This window comes from Callithrix jacchus, chromosome 3, assembly GCF_049354715.1.
Source record: "Callithrix jacchus isolate 240 chromosome 3, calJac240_pri, whole genome shotgun sequence".
NCBI classification, from domain to species: Eukaryota; Metazoa; Chordata; class Mammalia; order Primates; family Cebidae; genus Callithrix; species Callithrix jacchus.
The window spans coordinates 125,708,954-125,727,589 of record NC_133504.1 but is presented as its reverse complement, the minus strand read 5'-3'; the positions used below and the strand labels follow the sequence as shown (position 1 = coordinate 125,727,589).

Sequence of the window (18,636 nt, the reverse complement as noted above, 5' to 3'; positions counted from 1 at the left end):
TTGACTTAGTCCAAGTGTTTATTTAGATAAAACATTCCTAGAAGCAGATTTATCTTCATCTGGTTTGCAATTTAATAAGAAGTGTCATCCCACCAACCTCTTAATAACCCTCCCAACCCCTCTCCATTCTAAGCTTCAGTCAGTGTAGCTGTTCCTTTACAGATACTGACTTGAGGAGTCAAATGAAGATTTCTTTTCCCTTCTTTCTAGACCACTCCTTCCATTTTTACTACTTTTTCTTTCTTCAACAGAGTGAATTATCACACATTCTCTTTACTGATTCAATCTTTCAACTACTTTTCACTCCTCTGCTTTCCAGAAGTCTCTTTAGGAGGTCCTTTGCAAGATCCTGCTCTCACGAGCTGGCTGAACATCACTACAAGGCCCTTTGCTTTTTACAAGTAGTCCCTTGGGTAAATCATTCAATCATAGAGTTTTAATGCATTTTTTGATCCTAAGTTACATATCTTGAATTACAGGACATTTCAACATTGACATTCCAATGTCTTCTCATTGTTATTCTCAAGTCATTAGCTTATCTCAATATATCCTTCAACAATCTTCTTGTATAACATTTCCAGGCAATCAAAACCCTGAAGTCATTTTTACTTTGCTTGTCTCATCAGGTCATTGCCAAATTCTGATAATTCTTGATACATAATAATATTTTATTTGCCATTCTATCTACATTTCTGTATCCAGTCTCATATTTTAGGTTCTAGACATTGTACTGTGTCTTCTCCTTCCCCATATTCTGTCTTCTACACCTATCCTATGTTCCGCCACTTAAATTCCCTTCTTTAAATCTTACTCCAAGAGCTTTTGGAATTGCAAATTTCCTTCCTTTTTTCATTAAATTTCAATCTTTTGGCTTTGGCCAAACATTTAACTGTATATTTATTATTGTATCCTACTTTTATTTTTTTCTCTAGAGTAGTTAATGTAGTTATTTTTCATTATATTCTACTCCATTTTTTTGGAATTTTACCTATTTCCTCAGCCTAGAAAGTTGTTTACCTGAACAAAATAATAAATATTAAAAAAAATCTTTTGAGAAACTGTTCCAAGTCTTCCTTACACCAAGGGATCAGCTTGCATCATCTCATCTAAATTTAATCATATATGGAGCAGTTCCAAAGTATTTTCTACTAGTGTGTTAAGCCAAAACCTCAAAAAATTTAGGGTAAAAGGTACTCAAAGGTAAATTCATGTATTAAATTTTTCCTCTTGTTCAATGAACATCAGAGTAAATTCCTGATAAAGCAAAGAAAAGTTGCAATATAAATCACCACAGGACATAAGTTTTTATCACAATGCTTATGGTCTGAATGGTGGTGTCCCCTCCAAAACTCATGTTGAAACTTAATACTCATTGTGGTGGTATTAAGATGGTATTAATAAATTAGGGTTCCTGCAGAAAGGACTTGTGGAAGTTGGTTTGCCCTCTACAATGTGACATCATAGTATTCATCCCCGCTTGGCCTTCCTCCATTCGTCATGTGAGGATGTAGCAACAAGGCACCATCTTGGAAGTTGAAAGTGGCCTTCACCAGACAGCAGTGTTGGTTCTTGGTCTTATACTTTTCCCAGCCTCCAGAACTGTGAGAAATAAATTGCTTTTCTTTATAAATTACTCCATCTCTCTTATTTTATTATAGTAGCACAAATGGATAAACAACAAGGCTGAAAGCTAGGTATGCTTTCCATATTTGTTATAGTACAGCTATACTCATAATAGGATTATGAGTTGTGGAAATTAGTGTGCCTCCAACCTATCTATCTACTTTGGACACTCCATGATACTCCAGACTTTTGTGATTAAAAAACTCTGGTAATTAATTATTGAGCTGATTAAAACAAAGAGAGAAACATGTTAAAAAGTTGCCGAATGAAATGGAAACATAGCAACCAATCAATAAATATTTGTTAAACAAATAAATGAGTGAACAAATCAGCAGGTAAATGGTTTAGGTTTAGAGAAAGTAAGTATAAATGGATCACAATGTGTCAATATGCAAAACGTGGAAGAATAAATAAACTACATCTTATCATAATATACACACAGGCACCCAATACAAAGCCAATATACAAAATCACTTGCATTTTTTATATTAGCATCAAACAAGAAGAAAACACCACCATTTATAAAACTATAAAAATAGTTTCTAATGTTTATAAATTTACAAATATGTGCTAGACCTCTACACTGAAAACTATAAAGATTACTTAAAGCCAGACGTTACTGAGCTACTGAGCTGGAGAAAATCTTTATAATACATATTAGAGAAAATATTAATATCTAAAATAAAATACTCCTACCAAATGATAATAACAAGACAGACATCTCAATTTTAAAAAATGTGCATAGACATGTATTTAACAAAAATAACATTATAATAGTTAGTAGGTCTATTCAGAGTTTCTCAATATTGTTAAACACCAGAATAAAAAAATGAAAGCCAGATTACACATACCCACTACAATAGCTGAAAGACAATATCAAGCATTGAATGATATTTGGATCAACTGAAATTTTCCCTAACACAATAAAAACCCTAGAAGAAAACCTAGGCAAAACCATTCAGGACATAGTCATAGGCAAGGACTTCATGGCTAAAATACCAAAGGCATTGGCAACAAAAGCCAAAATAGATAAATGGGATCTAATTAAACTCCAGAGCTTCTGTACAGCAAAGGAAACAATCATTAGGGTGAATCAGCAACCAAAGAATGGGAAAAAATTTTTGCAATCCACCCGACTGACAAATGGCTAATATCCATAATCTGCAAAGACCTTAAACAAATTTACGAGAAAACAACAAACAATCCTATCAAAAAGTGGGAGAAGGATATGAACAGATACTTCTCAAAGAAGACATGTATGAGGCCAACTAATATATGAAAAAATGTGCATCATCACCGATCTTTAGAGAAATACAAATCAAAACCATGTTGAGATAACCATCTCACGCCAGTTAGAATGGCGATCATTAAAAAATCTGGAGACAACAGCTTTTGGAGAGGATGTGGAGAAATAGGAACACTTTTACACCGTCAGTGGGACTGTAAATTAGTGCAACCACTGTGGAAGACAGTGTGGCAATTCCTCAAGGACCTAGAAATAGAAATACCATTTGACCCAGCAATCCCATTACTGGGTATATATATACCCAAAGAATTTTAAATTGTTCTATTATAAAGACACATGCACATGTATATTCACTGTGGCACTGTTTACAATAACAAAGACCTGGAACCAGCCCAAATGTCCATCAACGATAGACTGGATAAAGAAAATGTGGCACATATGCACCATGGAATACTATGCAGCCATAGAAAATGATAAGTTTGTGTTCTTTGTATGGACATGGATGAATCTGGAAACCATCACTCTCAGCAAACTGATACAAGAACAGAAAACCAAACACAGCATGCTATTACTCATAGGAAGGTATGGAACAATTGGAACACGTGGACACAGGGAGGGGAGCATCACATACTACAGTAAGCTGGGGCGGGGTAGGGGAAGAACAGAGGGGGATGGAGAGGGTGGGGAGGGATAATAAGGGGAGAAATACCAGATACAGGTGATGGGGGGTTGAAGGCAGCAAACCACCTTGCCTTGTATGTACCTATGCAACAATCCTGTATGATCTGCACATGTACCCCAGAACTTAAAGTACAATAAAAAACTTAAACAAAAAAGAAATTTTCCTACAGTGCAGGTGGGAATGTGTATAGATATGCTGCCTTTTAAAACCATTTGGCTTTAGCAATGGAAGCTGAATATATGAATACCCTGTGACAAAACAATTCTATTTCTATGTAAAAAGCAAAGAGAAATTAATGCTTATGTACACTCACCATATACATGTACAAAAATATTTATTTATAATATCAGAAACTTAAAAATAGATTATAGTAAATTACTTATTACTATAAGATAAATTATAGTAATTTTAGACAATTGAGTAGCACAAAACAATAAAAAAGAACAAATTACTACTACATGCAACAACATGGGCAGACCTCTTAGATATAATTAAGGTCAAGTAAGAGTAGCCAGATAAAACTGAGTAAATAATCTATGATTCAATTTATATTATTTATATATACATATGTACATATATGTGTGTATATACAAAAATATATCTACATTTCATGAAAAGGCCAAACTACGCTATATTGATATTATTCAGAATGGTAATTATCTTTTGTAGGGGAGATGGTATAGTGCCTATCTTGTGGATGCTGGAAAAATTGAACTCAATATGTATGACAGTTACATCTGTAAATTTTGAGTGAGTGAAAAGCTTATGACTTGTGAAATTTTACTGTAGGAACACTATAGATCAAGAAAAAGTTACCAAAAAGAAAAAATGAAAAAGGTTTGAATATAAATCTATTCTATCATATACCAATGACTTTGTTTTATACATGAGAATAGAAATATGAAACTTTGTAGAACATCCAAAAAACTTCCAGAAGGACATTATGTAGCAATCTAAATTAACAAGAAATGATTTAACAGCCTCCCACAAAGACTGCCTTCTCTTCTCCCAAAAAAGTGATTTGATAATAAAAGCACTGTAAATCAATCCACAAAATTTACTTCCTAGGGGTGGAATGCCTGGCTAATGTAAGCCTTACTGAAGTATGTGCCAGCTTTTTGCCAAAGATGCCTATGAGATCATTCTTCAAAAGGCTACTCCTACTTACTCTTGACATGATATAAACTACTTTTATATTTATGTATGCTGGACATTCCTTTAGTGTACTTTATAGATCTTTAAATAAAACCAGCTGTCATTCCAGCTATCCTTAAGAAGAAAAAAAAAACCTTTGTCTACAACACTTTTGTATATATAAGAATCACATAATTCTTAGGGTCTGTACCAAGACTTTTTACTACACTAAGCCTGGAGACTATATTTCAAGAAGCATTCCAAGAGATCCCAAAACAGCTAGTTCGGGTTGTACATTTATAATATACTGCTCTTTACCATGGTATGAACTATTCATTTTTTGTTGGGCATTGGTCTGCTTGTTTAAAAATATGATACCTTTACTCTATGTGATCTGAATTACCTTGGATAATAGAACCTAATATTATAAACAATAAACTAAATATATTCTTATCCGTCAAAAACATTATAAATCTTTTATCTGCCATTTAGATTTCATTTATCTTTGTCCTCGCAATTTAGCAACATTATGTGAACATTACATAATCCAAGAAGGAAAGCAGCTGAAGCAATGACTTTTCATATTTATTAAGAATTATCATGTACGCAAAATAATTCTTCACCAGGTAAACTCTTAACAGAGTTACCTCAGACTTGGAAAGGAGACATCTAATTCTCTTACCATATATATTCAGTGTTAGTTGACTTCAACAATTTTAAAGACTAATGTGCATTATTAAAACATAAGTGAAAGATTATAAAGTGATAAACTTACCTAGGCTGAACGAAAGGCAGAGAGGTATGAGGCCTTCCAAAAGAAACAAACATAAAGACAGAGAGAAAAAAAAAAAGAAACAAAACAAAGGAAATGCTGAGAAAAAGCTGAAGAAACTAGAAAGGAATGAATGATCTACAATTTAAAAGTGGATAGTGACTAGATAAAACTCACAACATTCAGATTGTTTTAAGTGAGAGAAAAAGACCTTCTAAAAACCTGTGGGATAAAATAGAAGATGCAACATTCAACAAAATTAATTTTATAATTAGACAAGTGATTTCCTAAATAAGCAACTAAACAAACTATTGACCATACCATGAGACCTGCAAAATGTCCTTAATTTGCTTGCTTCTGCATTTATATAAAATGGAGATACCACCCATGAGACCTATCCTGGACCTCAAGGTATTATTGTACAAAAAAACTAAAAGGGGTAAATTATTCTTGAGTTCCTCAAGATATACTGTATAGTAATTCAGACTATTGTGCTTTTAAATTTTTACTAATTAAATTATATGAGTTAACATTTTAATAACATTTAGTATCATGAGCATGTAAAATTAAGGAAATTCTTATAGTGAAAATGTAATATGAGGAAAAGGCCATGAAATATATAGCTAAATATTTCAGTGAAACACAATTACATTTTCCGCCGGACTCTGGACTCCATTTGAATATGAAGGTGCCAGAAACCCTAACACCTATTTGTTTAATAACATTTTTGAGGATATTACAGTAATGCTGAAGAAATGTATTCTATCAAGTACTTAAAATGTTAACTAAATGAATACACACTGATTATTAGTAATTATAGCAATCTGAATACATATTACCATTTAATGTATTAAACTCCTCATTAACAGCATGTTTTAAATAAACTAATATTTTATTTTTAAGAAACTGCAAAAATTAATAAATTATTCTCTAACATTAAGTATTATCAACATTAGAATTAATTTGTATATAATTAATGTGTACTTTTCATTATAACATTAGGAATAATTATTCTAATAAGACAAAGGCTGAAGGTATAGCATATCATTATCCAGCTCCATATATGGAAAATGCAATTGTGGCTTGCTGATCTTACCAGGTTGCTGATGTTGGATAATGATAGTTCCCATTTTATCAATTATTTTTTCACTGGGATAAAGCTGTATAGTTGTGTAATCAGTCAGACTGCTTTGATACCATTAACTTGTATTTATCCACATATAGTCCACCTGTGTTCAACAATCCTAGAACAATGCCTTTTACACCATAGCAGGTTTTTTCCTTGAATTTCCTATCCCTGGACTGGGGACCTGACAGGCATAGTGATTTAATCATGATGAAGCTTAAATCAAGCAATGTCACAGCCTACTGAAAAGGACACAAATTCTCAACCTGAATGCCTGAGCTCTCACAAAATTCTACAGGTATTAACCAGAGGTCCCCCCAAAAAACTTCTTTTTAGTGATTTTTGTTCTCCTAATTTTTTGACTGCTGCTTGACAGAGCAAAATAGTAAGTACAAGTAAACATTTGTTTTCATTTTCTTCATTTTAGTAGACACTATTCATGAGAAACTAAGTAATAAATGTTTTTTGTTGAAATTTACAATTTTACATAAATGAGCATATATTATCAAAGAGAAGACTGCCAGTGATTTCTGCATTATGGAAACACATGCACATATACAACCCCAGTATGAAAGGTCCTGAAACATGTTTTGCTTATTGGCATTGATTTTCATACCTAAGATATTTTCTTGTGTCCTTCCAAATATTAATATTTAATACTTATAATACTTTCCTTTTAAACTATTACTTCAAAATACATCTTAAATTTTTATACTAATAAATATCTCTATTTTCTCCTTTGATACAAAACATGCATGTTCTATATTTGCTGCAATAAAAGATTCTTTAAAATTCTCCCTATTTTTCCTTATTTAGTATATGAAATTTATTCCAGATTAAAATTTTGATATGTGTATGTATGTTGAACAGTTGTGTAGGCTGAAAGTAACCAGTTGTTCTGAAACTGCTCTAAAGTGCTCTTGGCATTCTCAGGAACTCTTTTAGGGTTATTGGAATGAGCAGAATCTGGCTGTATTCAACTAGAGCAACCCTCTTTTCAGATGTTTTATGTGTTTATATTTCTAGCTAAGCTATTAAACAAACAATAGAAATTATATATTTTTTAAACTTCCATTCTCCTTATTGCTCCACTTCCCAAGCTGGCGTTTGACAAACTTTCTTCATCTGTCACAATGAAAATTACATTATCTTACAAATTGTTGTGTGAAATAAATGATAATGTATTACAAATTATTTTGATATAACAGGTAATAACATACACACACATACTCATATGTCTTACAAAACATGGAGGAAGATAAGCATAAGTGTCTTATTGACAGATGGTTACAATGGCAATAATACAAATTCTTAAATAAGAAAGACGGGTGTTTAGTTTATTAGTGAGAGAGCTAGGCTCTTCTGGCAACAAGATCTTTACAGTAAATATTTATTTTCTATAGGCCTTAAGAAGATTTTATTTCTGTTTTTGTATTTACGGAGATTTGTAGAGTGGCACTTCACAACATCACACTAAAATTCCAATTAATAGTTTGGGTCCTGATACGTCCAGATATCCCTATTTTTTTCTTCATGAGCATGCTCCTCTGGGCCACCATTCCAGTCCTGCATCTTTAATCTTGTGACCCATGATCATTGCACAAAAGACAATGCCTTTTCCTCCTGTATTTTTATCCTAATCAATTCATCCCGGGTCAGGTGTTGGTCCCTTATGTCTCTAACGATCACCTTATGCTGGTATAATTTATCATAGGAAACTGTACAACCTCTGACAATTAAGTTTACATAAATTATAATTATTAGCAATATTTTAAAATTTACAGCAGTAATTTTAAAATTTCTCCTGAGCTTCAGACTCACACTTCCAGTGTTCCAATTACATGTAGAATTTCTACATGCACATGTAACTGGAACTGCAGTTGCAGAATGTCCAAAATTATACAAGTTATCTCCTCTCTTTCCTTTATTCTTTTTCTAATTTAGAAGTCTTAAGTGTTATTATTATAATCTTGTCAGTTACCCAGACCAATGATTGCTTGATCATTGAATCATATTTTAATATTATAAATATATCTGGACAGACTTTTCTTTCCACTAGATTGAAAGCTCCATGCAGGGAGGGTAAGTGCCTTATTTAAGTCTGTATTCCACTTATTAATTAATATAATATTTAAATAGAAAGAACACAGTACTTCCGGAAGCAATGAGAAGTCAACTGGTCATAAGAACCTTTGCTTTACACAGCTCTTAAATTAGTTCAACCATTGTGGAAGACAGCGTGGTGATTCCTCAAGGACCTAGAAATAGAAATTCCATTTGACCCAGCCAGCCCATTACTGGGTATATATCCAGGGGATTATAAATCATTCTACTATAAGGACACATGCACACGAATGTTCACTGCAGCACTGTTTACAACAGCAAAGACCTGGAACCAACCCAAATGCCCATCAGTGATAGACTAGACAGGGAAAATGTGGCACATATACACCATGGAATACTATGCAGCATAAAAAAACGATGAGTTCGTGTCCTTTGTAGGGACATGGATGAACCTGGAAACCATCATTCTCAGCAAACTGACACAAGAACAGAAAATCAAACACCATATGTTCTCACTCATAGGTGGGTGTTGAACAATGAGAACACATGGACACAGGGAGGGGAGCATCACACACTGGGGTCTGTTGAGGGGAAATAGGGAAGGGACAGCGAGGGGTGGGGAGTTGGGGAGAGATAGCATGGGGAGAAATGCCAGGTATAGGTGATGGGAGGAAGGCAGCAAATCACACTGCCATGTGTGTACCTGTGCAATAATCTTGCATTTTCTTCACATGTATCCCAAAACCTAAAATGCAATTTAAAAAAAAAGCAAAACCAGGGAATTCTACACATGTGATAGACAGTCTTCCTAAGTATTCTGCTAGGTGGATAGTCATTTGTTTCCTCTGTTCATATCAAGGGACTATATTAAGTTTTATAACATGATATTTTGGGAAATTTAAACTCTTCATTTTGGAGACAACAGATGCTGGAGAGGTTGTGGAGAAATAGGAACACTTTTACACTGTTGGAAGTTCAACCATTGTGGAAGGCAGTCTGGCAATTCCTCAAAACCTAGAAATAGAAATTCCATTTGATCCAGCAATCTCATTACTGGGGATATGCCCAAAGGATTATAAATTGTTCTATTATAAAGACACATGCACACGTATGTTCATCGTGGCACTGTTTACAATAGCAAGGACCTGGAACCAACCCAAATGCTCATCGATGATAGACTGGACAGGGAAAATGTGGCACATATACACCACGGAATACTATGCAGCATAAAAAACGATGAGTTTGCATCCTTTGTAGGGACATGGATGAATCTGGAAACCATTGTGTCAGCAAACTGACACAAGAACAGAAAATCAAACACTGCACGTTCTCACTCATGGGGGGGTGTTGAACAATGAGAACTCATGGACACAGGGAGGGGAGCATCACACACTGGGGCCTGTTGGGGGCACCAAGGGAGGGACAGAAGGGGGTGTGGTTGGGGAGCGATAACATGGGAAGAAATGCGAGATATAAGTGACGGGGGGCATGGAGGCAGCAAATCACATATCCATGTATGTACCTATGCAAGAATCCTCCGTGATTTGCACATGTACCCCAGAACCTAAAGTACAATAAAAATAAATAAATTAAAAAAAAGAAAGAATACAATGTAAAAGTGTCCTTATTTTCAGTAGGGACATTTCCATTTTCTTTCTAAAAATATCATTTCAAAATGACTGTTACTGAAAATTTTCTTTGTAGAATATTATTTACACACTTTAGAAATTATAATGGATTTCTGATTTCACACCTTAAATACAAAAATTTCTAGTGATGATTGACACATTGATTCCTTATAACATTTCTTTCCTAAGATAATAAAGGCAAATATTTTGGAAAACCTTAATCATGATCACTGCCTGAAAAAGAATAATGTACAGTTGTTACTTTTAACAACAGTTGTGAGAAAAGTCACACCAAGTCTAAAGTAGTAATAGGTCATACCATTTTTAACTCAGGAAATCAAATAACTTCCATATCCAGAGCCCAAATGATTATTGATTGTACTGAAAAAGAGGGAGAAAAAAGATACTGCACTAAAAATAATATTAAACCAAACATTTTACATTTTTTAAAAAAGTAGTCAGTCAGCCTTAAAAATATCATGTATATGAATGGCAGTAAAGCCATAAACCCAGGATCTACAGTATCCAAAATGCAGTATGCTGATGCATATAATTCAAGGCAATGGCATGCAAGTTACTCCCATGAATGATAATGGGAATACAAAAAGAGTAGCATAAAATTGCCTTAAAATCAAGAAGTAGAGTACAGAAGTCAACTATGGTCTCAGATTACTTTACATAAAGAAGAGGTGGCAAAAACATATATACCTCTGATGATTCCCTATAGGGAGACAGTATGGAAACATAATACTTGGTAAAATTTGTCGGAAAACTTAAGAAATAAGAAGTATGAAATTGAAACAGATGAAATATTTGAAATATAAAGGGTATAAAGAAAATGAACAGATTTGTAGAATATATCAAAACTGATTTACATAGTTAGATATACCATATGCTGGATAGGAACACTCAATATTGTAAAATAAAAGATAAAAAAGGCCATCCTCCCTGATTGAATGTAGAAGTTAATGCAATGTCAATCCATATCCCAATGAAATATTTTTTGCAACTTGTCAAAGTAATTTTAAAATTTACATGTAAAAATAAATCTATAGGAGTAACCATTTAGAATTTTTGTTTTGTTTTTAAAGATCAAAGAATAGTCTGGAAAGCCCAGACACAGATAGATTTATGTATAAGAATCTGTTATATAATAAAGGGATAACTTCAAACAGTAGGGGAAGAATATGCTTTTGATAAGCAATAGAAGCCTCATACCAAACATTATAATAAAACACCTATTTAAAGACTTAAATATGAAAAGAAAAAAATAAAGCCAGTATACAGCTAGAAATGGAAACATATTTAAAACCTTAAGGATGGGAAACATCTTCCAAAGCACAGAAATGTAGCAAGAATTAATTCAGGGAAAGTTTGCCAGAGAAGAAGAAGATGATGATGACGATGATAACAATGATGAAGAAGAACAATGTAAAGAATAAAACGAATGTCTCAAAGCATCGGCAATATATTACATGAAAATGATGGCTACCCTTTAATATTTAAAAAAACCATTGTTTAGCATAAGTAGAATTAGCCCATCACAATAAAATGTTAGCAAGGGCATGAAAAGTCAGGGAACCTAGGGGTCATCCAGTTCATAGTGATGGATGAAGAAATACAGAAAACAATAAACATGAAAAATTCCAAATTCAAAACACAGAACCATGTATGCACACACATGTACACACAGAAACACATACACACACACACACACAGAGAGAGCGAAAGTGAGAGAGAGAGAAAGACAAGAGAGAGAGAGAGAGAGAGAGAGAAAGACAAAGAAGGACATAGACTGAAAAAAAAATTTTTTTTGAGACAGAGTGTCACTCTGTCACCACAGGCTGTAGTGCAGTGGGGCAATCTCAGCTCACTGCAACCTCCGCCTCCCACGTTCAAACAATTCTCCTGCTTCAGCCCACCTAGTAGCTGGGACTACAGGTGCAGACCACCACGCCCAGCTAACTTTTGTATTTTTAGTAGAGATGGGATTTCACTCTGTCGGCCAGGATGGTCTTGATCTTCTGACCTCATGGTCCACCTGCCTCTCAGCCTCCCAAAGTGCTGTGATTACAGGCAGGAGCCACAGCACCTGGCCTCCAAAGATTTTAAAGAGTATTCTTATAATTAGAAAATAAATCGGCTGGGTGTAGTGGCTCACGCCTATACTCCCAGGGAGGACAAGGAGGGTAGATCACCTGAGATCAGGAGTTTGAGACAAGCCTGGCCAACATGGAGAAACCTCGTCTCTACTAAAAATATAAAAACTAGCTGGGTGTGGTGGCACATGCCTGTAATCCCAGCTACCTGGGAGGCAAAAGCAGAAGAATCACGTGAACTGAAGAGACAGAGGTTGCAGTTAGTGGAGATTGCGCCACTGCACTCTAGCCTGCATGACAGAGCGAGTCTCCATCTCAAAAAAGAAAAAAAAAAATCAATAAATGCTCTTCATAGGAACATGAAACTGAAATGAAAAAAAATAGTTATGTGCAACTTCTCAACAATGTTTATTAATGTGTAAAGGGATATATAGCACCTCCAGTTAGTTTGTGTTTGTTTTTTAATTTAAAAAAAAAAAATTAAGTAGAGACAAAGTCTCACTATGTTGTCCAGGCCGGTCTTGAACTCACGGCCTCAAGCAGTTCTCCCATCTCGGCCTCCCAAAGTGTTGGGATAACAGGCATCAGCCACCGCACTAGGCCAAAACTTTAAAAACATATGCAGTATATATAAGTACATCTATATTGCATTTCCTATGCTGTATTGTAAGTTTCTATTTGTTTTGCCTCCCCCATTACTTCTATAAAATTATTGAGTTCTTTTTTTTTTTTTTGAGACAGAGTTTCGCTCTTGTTACCCAGGCTGGAGTGCAATGGCGCAATCTCGGCTCACCGCAACCTCCACCTCCTGGGTTCAGGCAATTCTCCTGCCTCAGCCTCCCGAGTAGCTGGGATTACAGGCGTGCACCACCATGCCCAGCTAATTTTTTATATTTTGAGTAGAGACGGGGTTTCACCATGTTGACCAGGATGGTCTCGATCTCTTGACATCGTGATCCACCCGCCTCGGCCTCCCAAAGTGCTGGGATTACAGGCTTGAGCCACCGCGCCTGGCCCGAGTTCTTAACCATGTTTCATTCCTCTTTACATCTGCGATGCCTGCATAATACAGGACCTGGCACATAAGGAGGCACTTCATAAATAATGATTGAAGGATTTCATACTTCCAGGAGTAAAGAAAATAAGGATGATACTATCTTCTACCATGAATAAGCAGAATTATTTCAGCAACTAGTACCTGCCAGATGTGATCTTATAAATGCAGCTGTGTGGCCATGAAGGAGAAGAGGTCATCAGCTGGAGAAATGAGCAGACATTTCCAGCATGGTTGGAAAATCACATACATTGAATTCCACTTCTTTCTGTTTCTGGTGAGTATTTCACTTACCAGTATTTCATTCTGGATAACTTCTTGCTGGAAATCTTTTGCACACTTCCACATCATGATGCCTATTATGTTTCCTACAACTCTTCATACATATTTTTATTATATGTATAACTGAGCTGCAGTAGAATATTATTTGTGATTAAGTTTCTTTGGCTATACTGGGATATCCCTGAAGGCAAGGAATATGCAATTTATATCAGGGACACTGCATAGAGTCCTGAAGGTTGTGCACCGCACAAGACACCATGTCTAAAGAGATGCTGTACACATCATAAATATCATAAATTGGTATATTTATAACATCAGTTTTCTGATGTATGATAGTAAGGTATCCTGAACAGAGATAATCCTTTATTTTCTAATATGAAAAATTTCTGGAACATGGAAGGTAATTAAAAATATTTATATAAATAAACATACTAAGAACTGAACCAACATCTAATGCACAAAAATTAATGTATAGATTTTTTGTTTTATCTTTGAAGTTGACGTGTGGGGAAAAATAAATTTAACATAGCAAATAATATAAATGAAAATATAATAAAATTACATATCTTTTGGTTAATACTGATGAATATTATGGTTTGAGGACATACAAAATAAATTATCTCTAAAGAGAATCATGAAATCTATGGTTACACTCCAGCACTCAGGAATGCTATCAGCATTGGACACTAGGTCCATGAACTTGCTGATTCATATAGTGCTTAATGTCACAAAGAATGATAAGCACTCCTGTTTAGCTTTAAGCAAATGATGTTTTCCCTTTCAGGTCTTCAAGGGCACAGTATTCAAGAGACCTATAAATAGCATGAAAGGTATTGGCATAAATAATAATAACCATAAAATAGCTTGCATTTCTTGGCTCTCTATTCTTCTACTTAACCAGTATGTACTGAGTACTTGCTTTATATAAAATACTATGTTGAGTACTAGCATTCTTGAAGCAGATTCATACCACCAAACTTCTTCCTTCACAAGATGATGGCTTTTTATTATCTCACTATTCACAATTTTATTACGGTAGAAGATGATGTGAAGTTTTGAGATATAATCCCAGGTTGCCAGAGCTTTAATAGAGTTTAATCTAGTTTTCAGTTGGGCTCTGCTTAGAATAAAAGGGGATATCCAGATTTATTATGCAAAAGTGATGAATGGAGATGTGATTATTTGTTTTCCCAAGCTATGCTTATTAGGGTTCATTTTAGTAAACTCCCTTTGCATTGAACATATGCTGTAATTTAGAAAAATATGATTATATGCCATATCTAACGGGGCTTCATTCTACTGCAGAAAGCAAGGAAAGCCTATGCTACAATGGTCTTGGTGGGGACATTAGTCTTCTTCAGGATATTAAAGCATTCAGAAAGAAACTAACGTTATCTAGTCAAAATTTTCTGGATAATTGCATCCTATGAAGAAAGTTTTAAAGGGTATTTTAATGTCGTAAGCTTTTTTTTTTTAATTCAGCTAGATGACTCATAAAGTTACTTAATATCATAACTGAATGCCTTCAGGGAATAAGGAAAGCACTAACAGTTTTGTATCTGCTCTAAATAAGTGGTTCTTTTCTTTCTTTCTCTCTCTTTTCTCATTCTTCCTCTTCTCTCTCTCCTTTCTCCTTTCTCTCCTTTATCCTCTCTTTCTCTCCTCTCCTTCTCATCTTTTTGATACTGATTTTTATGAAATTAGAATTTACCTATTGCCTTCAAAAGTATATTTAAAAATTACACTCTTTAATGAAAAGGACTGGCAGTTTGATTTTAAAAACATTTTTCATAAAATTCCAATAGTTTCAGAATTTCTTGAAAATATCTAAGAAATTCCACATTATACAGCTCAAATATAGTTCACTTTAAGTTTCTGATACTCCTCTAAATTTAATGAATTCCTTTTAGCCCACCAAAGCATTTTTCTATTATCCATAGAGGCCATAAACTAATTTCTGGTCTTCTAACTTAGAAACGCCAAATGTGGGTGAAGGGGTGAAAGCAAACAAAACACACTGCCATGTGTGTACCTATGCAACTGTATTGCATGCTCTGCACATGTACCCCAAAACCTAAAAAAAAAAGAAACTGAATCTGGTTCTCTAGCCTATAACTTACTATCTATACTGCTTGGACATTTGCCATCTTTTTAGACAGCTTCATTTCAATAATGAAAATATATAATTCTATTAACAGCAACAAGTTTCATCAAAGAGATGAAGAGATTTATTTATTGCATATTATAAAAAGCACCATATAAATACATATGTAACACATACATACATATATACATACATACATACATAAAAAGTATTATTTCCCAGTGCTCAGAGGGAAGAAAGAAGAAATTTGAATATTTAGTAGCAAGATAAATTTAAAATATACATTTTTAAAGACAACTAGTTGAGAGTCTAATGTTACAATTGTTTTAAAATGTCAAGGTGATTATATACACATTGCTACTCACATGTTTTTAGCTCTTTAAATGTTATGTGTATAATGTAATTTAAAAAATGAAAAAATACTATACACACTGTGATGTATTTAGTAACATGAAAATATATTAAAACAAAAATATAGACACTCATGAATGTTTAGTGTTAAATGTCAAAATGTATGCTAAAACATGTTCTCATATTCGTGTATATTATGTAGTCATATTTACACGTATTATTAAAGTAATGCACCTCCAAATTTTTAGTAAGATAAATTTATACCTTCACTTAAGCTTTAATAAATGGCAAAATTGAGACTTACGGCTTTCTAAAATATTTTGAATTCAATATTATTCTGAAAGCCATTAGTTTTTAAAGTGTGGTTTCATCTCAGGCACAGAGGAAACCTAAAACTATGGGTATGTCAGTGTAGGGTAAAATCACTTATCTTTTGGAAACATATCTTAGAATAAAGGACTACAAGAGGTAAAATATGAAGACTTGAGAGGACAAGGAGTACAGATCAAACATTTCAAAAATAAAGAAGAAATTAACGTTCCAAGACCAAATATATACTAATTGATAGAGTCTAGATTCGATCTCAATTATATGCCTTTCCATAGTCTAAACATGGCTTCCCAGTTCCTCTAATGTTGGGTTGATGTGAAACAAATATTTTGAAGAATAGAGGTATGCTAATAAACTGAGAAACTAAATGAATATGGTGGTTCTGACATGGAGCTCATTAGACAGTTTCCACCAAATGAAAGCAACTGCAGTGCTTAAAGGACCAGTGATGGATGTAAAATGACTTCAGAACAAGCCTAGAAACCCATGTTTTAATTCTGACTTTCTATCTTATAAATTATTATCAAAATTAGTCACAAATAATCCAGATAGGAGAACCTAATATTTACTCAATTCTGAAGTGAACTACATATTATATACAGTCATCATATAAACTTTAGTACATCACTGTGACAAAGATATTATTTCCCCCCCTTTCTGCAGACTAAATAAATGAAGCTAAAACTTGATAGTATTTGTCTGACTATAAAATTCATGCTGTTTTTGCTACACTACATGAACTCTAATAACTAGCATTGCTTTCAAGAAATTATAATTTATTGAATATATTCCATGCTCTCTTCACAAATGGATAGAACATAGTTGGTACAAATACAAAGAATGCAAAGAAGGGGATGAAAAACAGTTAAAAGTAGATCACAACACTTATATAAGTAATAGAAACACTGCGCAAGGGGTCTTTACTTTGTACATAATTAATCCTCAAAATCTTATGAAAATAAATATTAATGTCCTGTTCATATAAATAATGATAACAGAAATCAAACCCCTTACCCAAGAACAATTTTTCAATTAGTAAGTAATTAAACTGGAATTCAAGCTATGTTCTTTTTTACTATTTTCCACTGCTTTATCAAAACTTTATAGAAGACCCTCACTGCTAACTATGGTGGAAAAATCTGCAGCACAGCAATGCTCCTCTTAAAAGAAGTATTAAAAAAATGTGGCTGGGCGAGGTGGCTCACGTCTGTAATCCCAGCACCTTGAGAGGCTGAGGTGAGCAGATTACTTGAGGTCAGGAGTTCAAAACAAGCCTGGCCAAAATGATGAAAGTCCACCTTTATAAAAAATATAAAAATAAGCCAGGCGTGATGGTGGGAGCCTGTAATCCCAGCTACTCAGGAGGCTGAGGCACTAGAATCACTTGAACCCGGGAGGTAGAGGTTGCAGTGAGCCGAGATCATACCACTGCCCTCCAGCCTGAGTGACAGAATGAGACCGTCTCAAAAATAAATAAATAGACAAAATACAAAAAAAACAAAACAAAACAAAAAACACTTTAAAGGTATTAGAAAGCTGCCAAGATTTAAGACATGACACAATAACAAGAAATTGTGGCCGGGCACGGTGGTTCACACCTGTAATCCCAGCACTTTGGGAAGCCGAGGCGGGTGGATCATGAGGTCAAGAGATCGAGACCGATCCTGGTCAACAAGGTGAAACCTCGTCTCTACTAAAAATACAAAAATTAGCTGGGCTTGGTGGGGTGCGCCTGTAATCCCAGCTACTTGGGATGCTGAGGCAGGAGAATTGCCTGAACCCAGAAGGTGGAGGTCGCGGTGAGCCAAGATTGTGCCATTGCACTCCAGTCTGGGTAACAAGAGCGAAAACTCCGTCTCAAAAAAAAAAGAAATTGTATAGAGTTTGACATTCTTAAAAGCAGGCTTTCTCCTTGGGGTATATGCATATTATTGTGAAGATCAAAGGCAACGGTCAAGAATATATGAAGGAGACGATTGATGAAAGTCAGAAAAGCAATGAGACTGTGAATGTCTCATGAGAATGAGTAGACAAAAATTTAAGTTCACAGGTTCCCAGGAAGTGAGGACTCAGCAGACTAAATTTCTGGTGAGAAGAGAGGTTCAGAGAACAGGAGAGCCTGGATTCTGTAGTTTTATCCT

The 18,636-nt window shown here is 34.5% G+C and overlaps 1 protein-coding gene across 10 annotated transcripts in view; it reads right to left on the bottom strand.

The window, feature by feature from the left end:
* ADAMTS3 (ADAM metallopeptidase with thrombospondin type 1 motif 3) overlaps positions 1-18,636 on the bottom strand; it is a 292,251-nt gene that overhangs the window by 77,896 nt on the left and 195,719 nt on the right. For 5 of the 10 annotated variants that reach the window (XM_035293568.3, XM_035293574.3, XM_035293569.3 and 2 more), the window contains exon 5: positions 5,461-5,493. The exons of the other annotated variants lie outside the window; for them this stretch is intronic. In XM_035293568.3, coding sequence (XP_035149459.1) covers positions 5,461-5,493 — 33 coding nt within the window. The remainder of the gene's footprint in view (positions 1-5,460; positions 5,494-18,636) is intronic. 10 annotated transcript variants of the gene reach the window in all.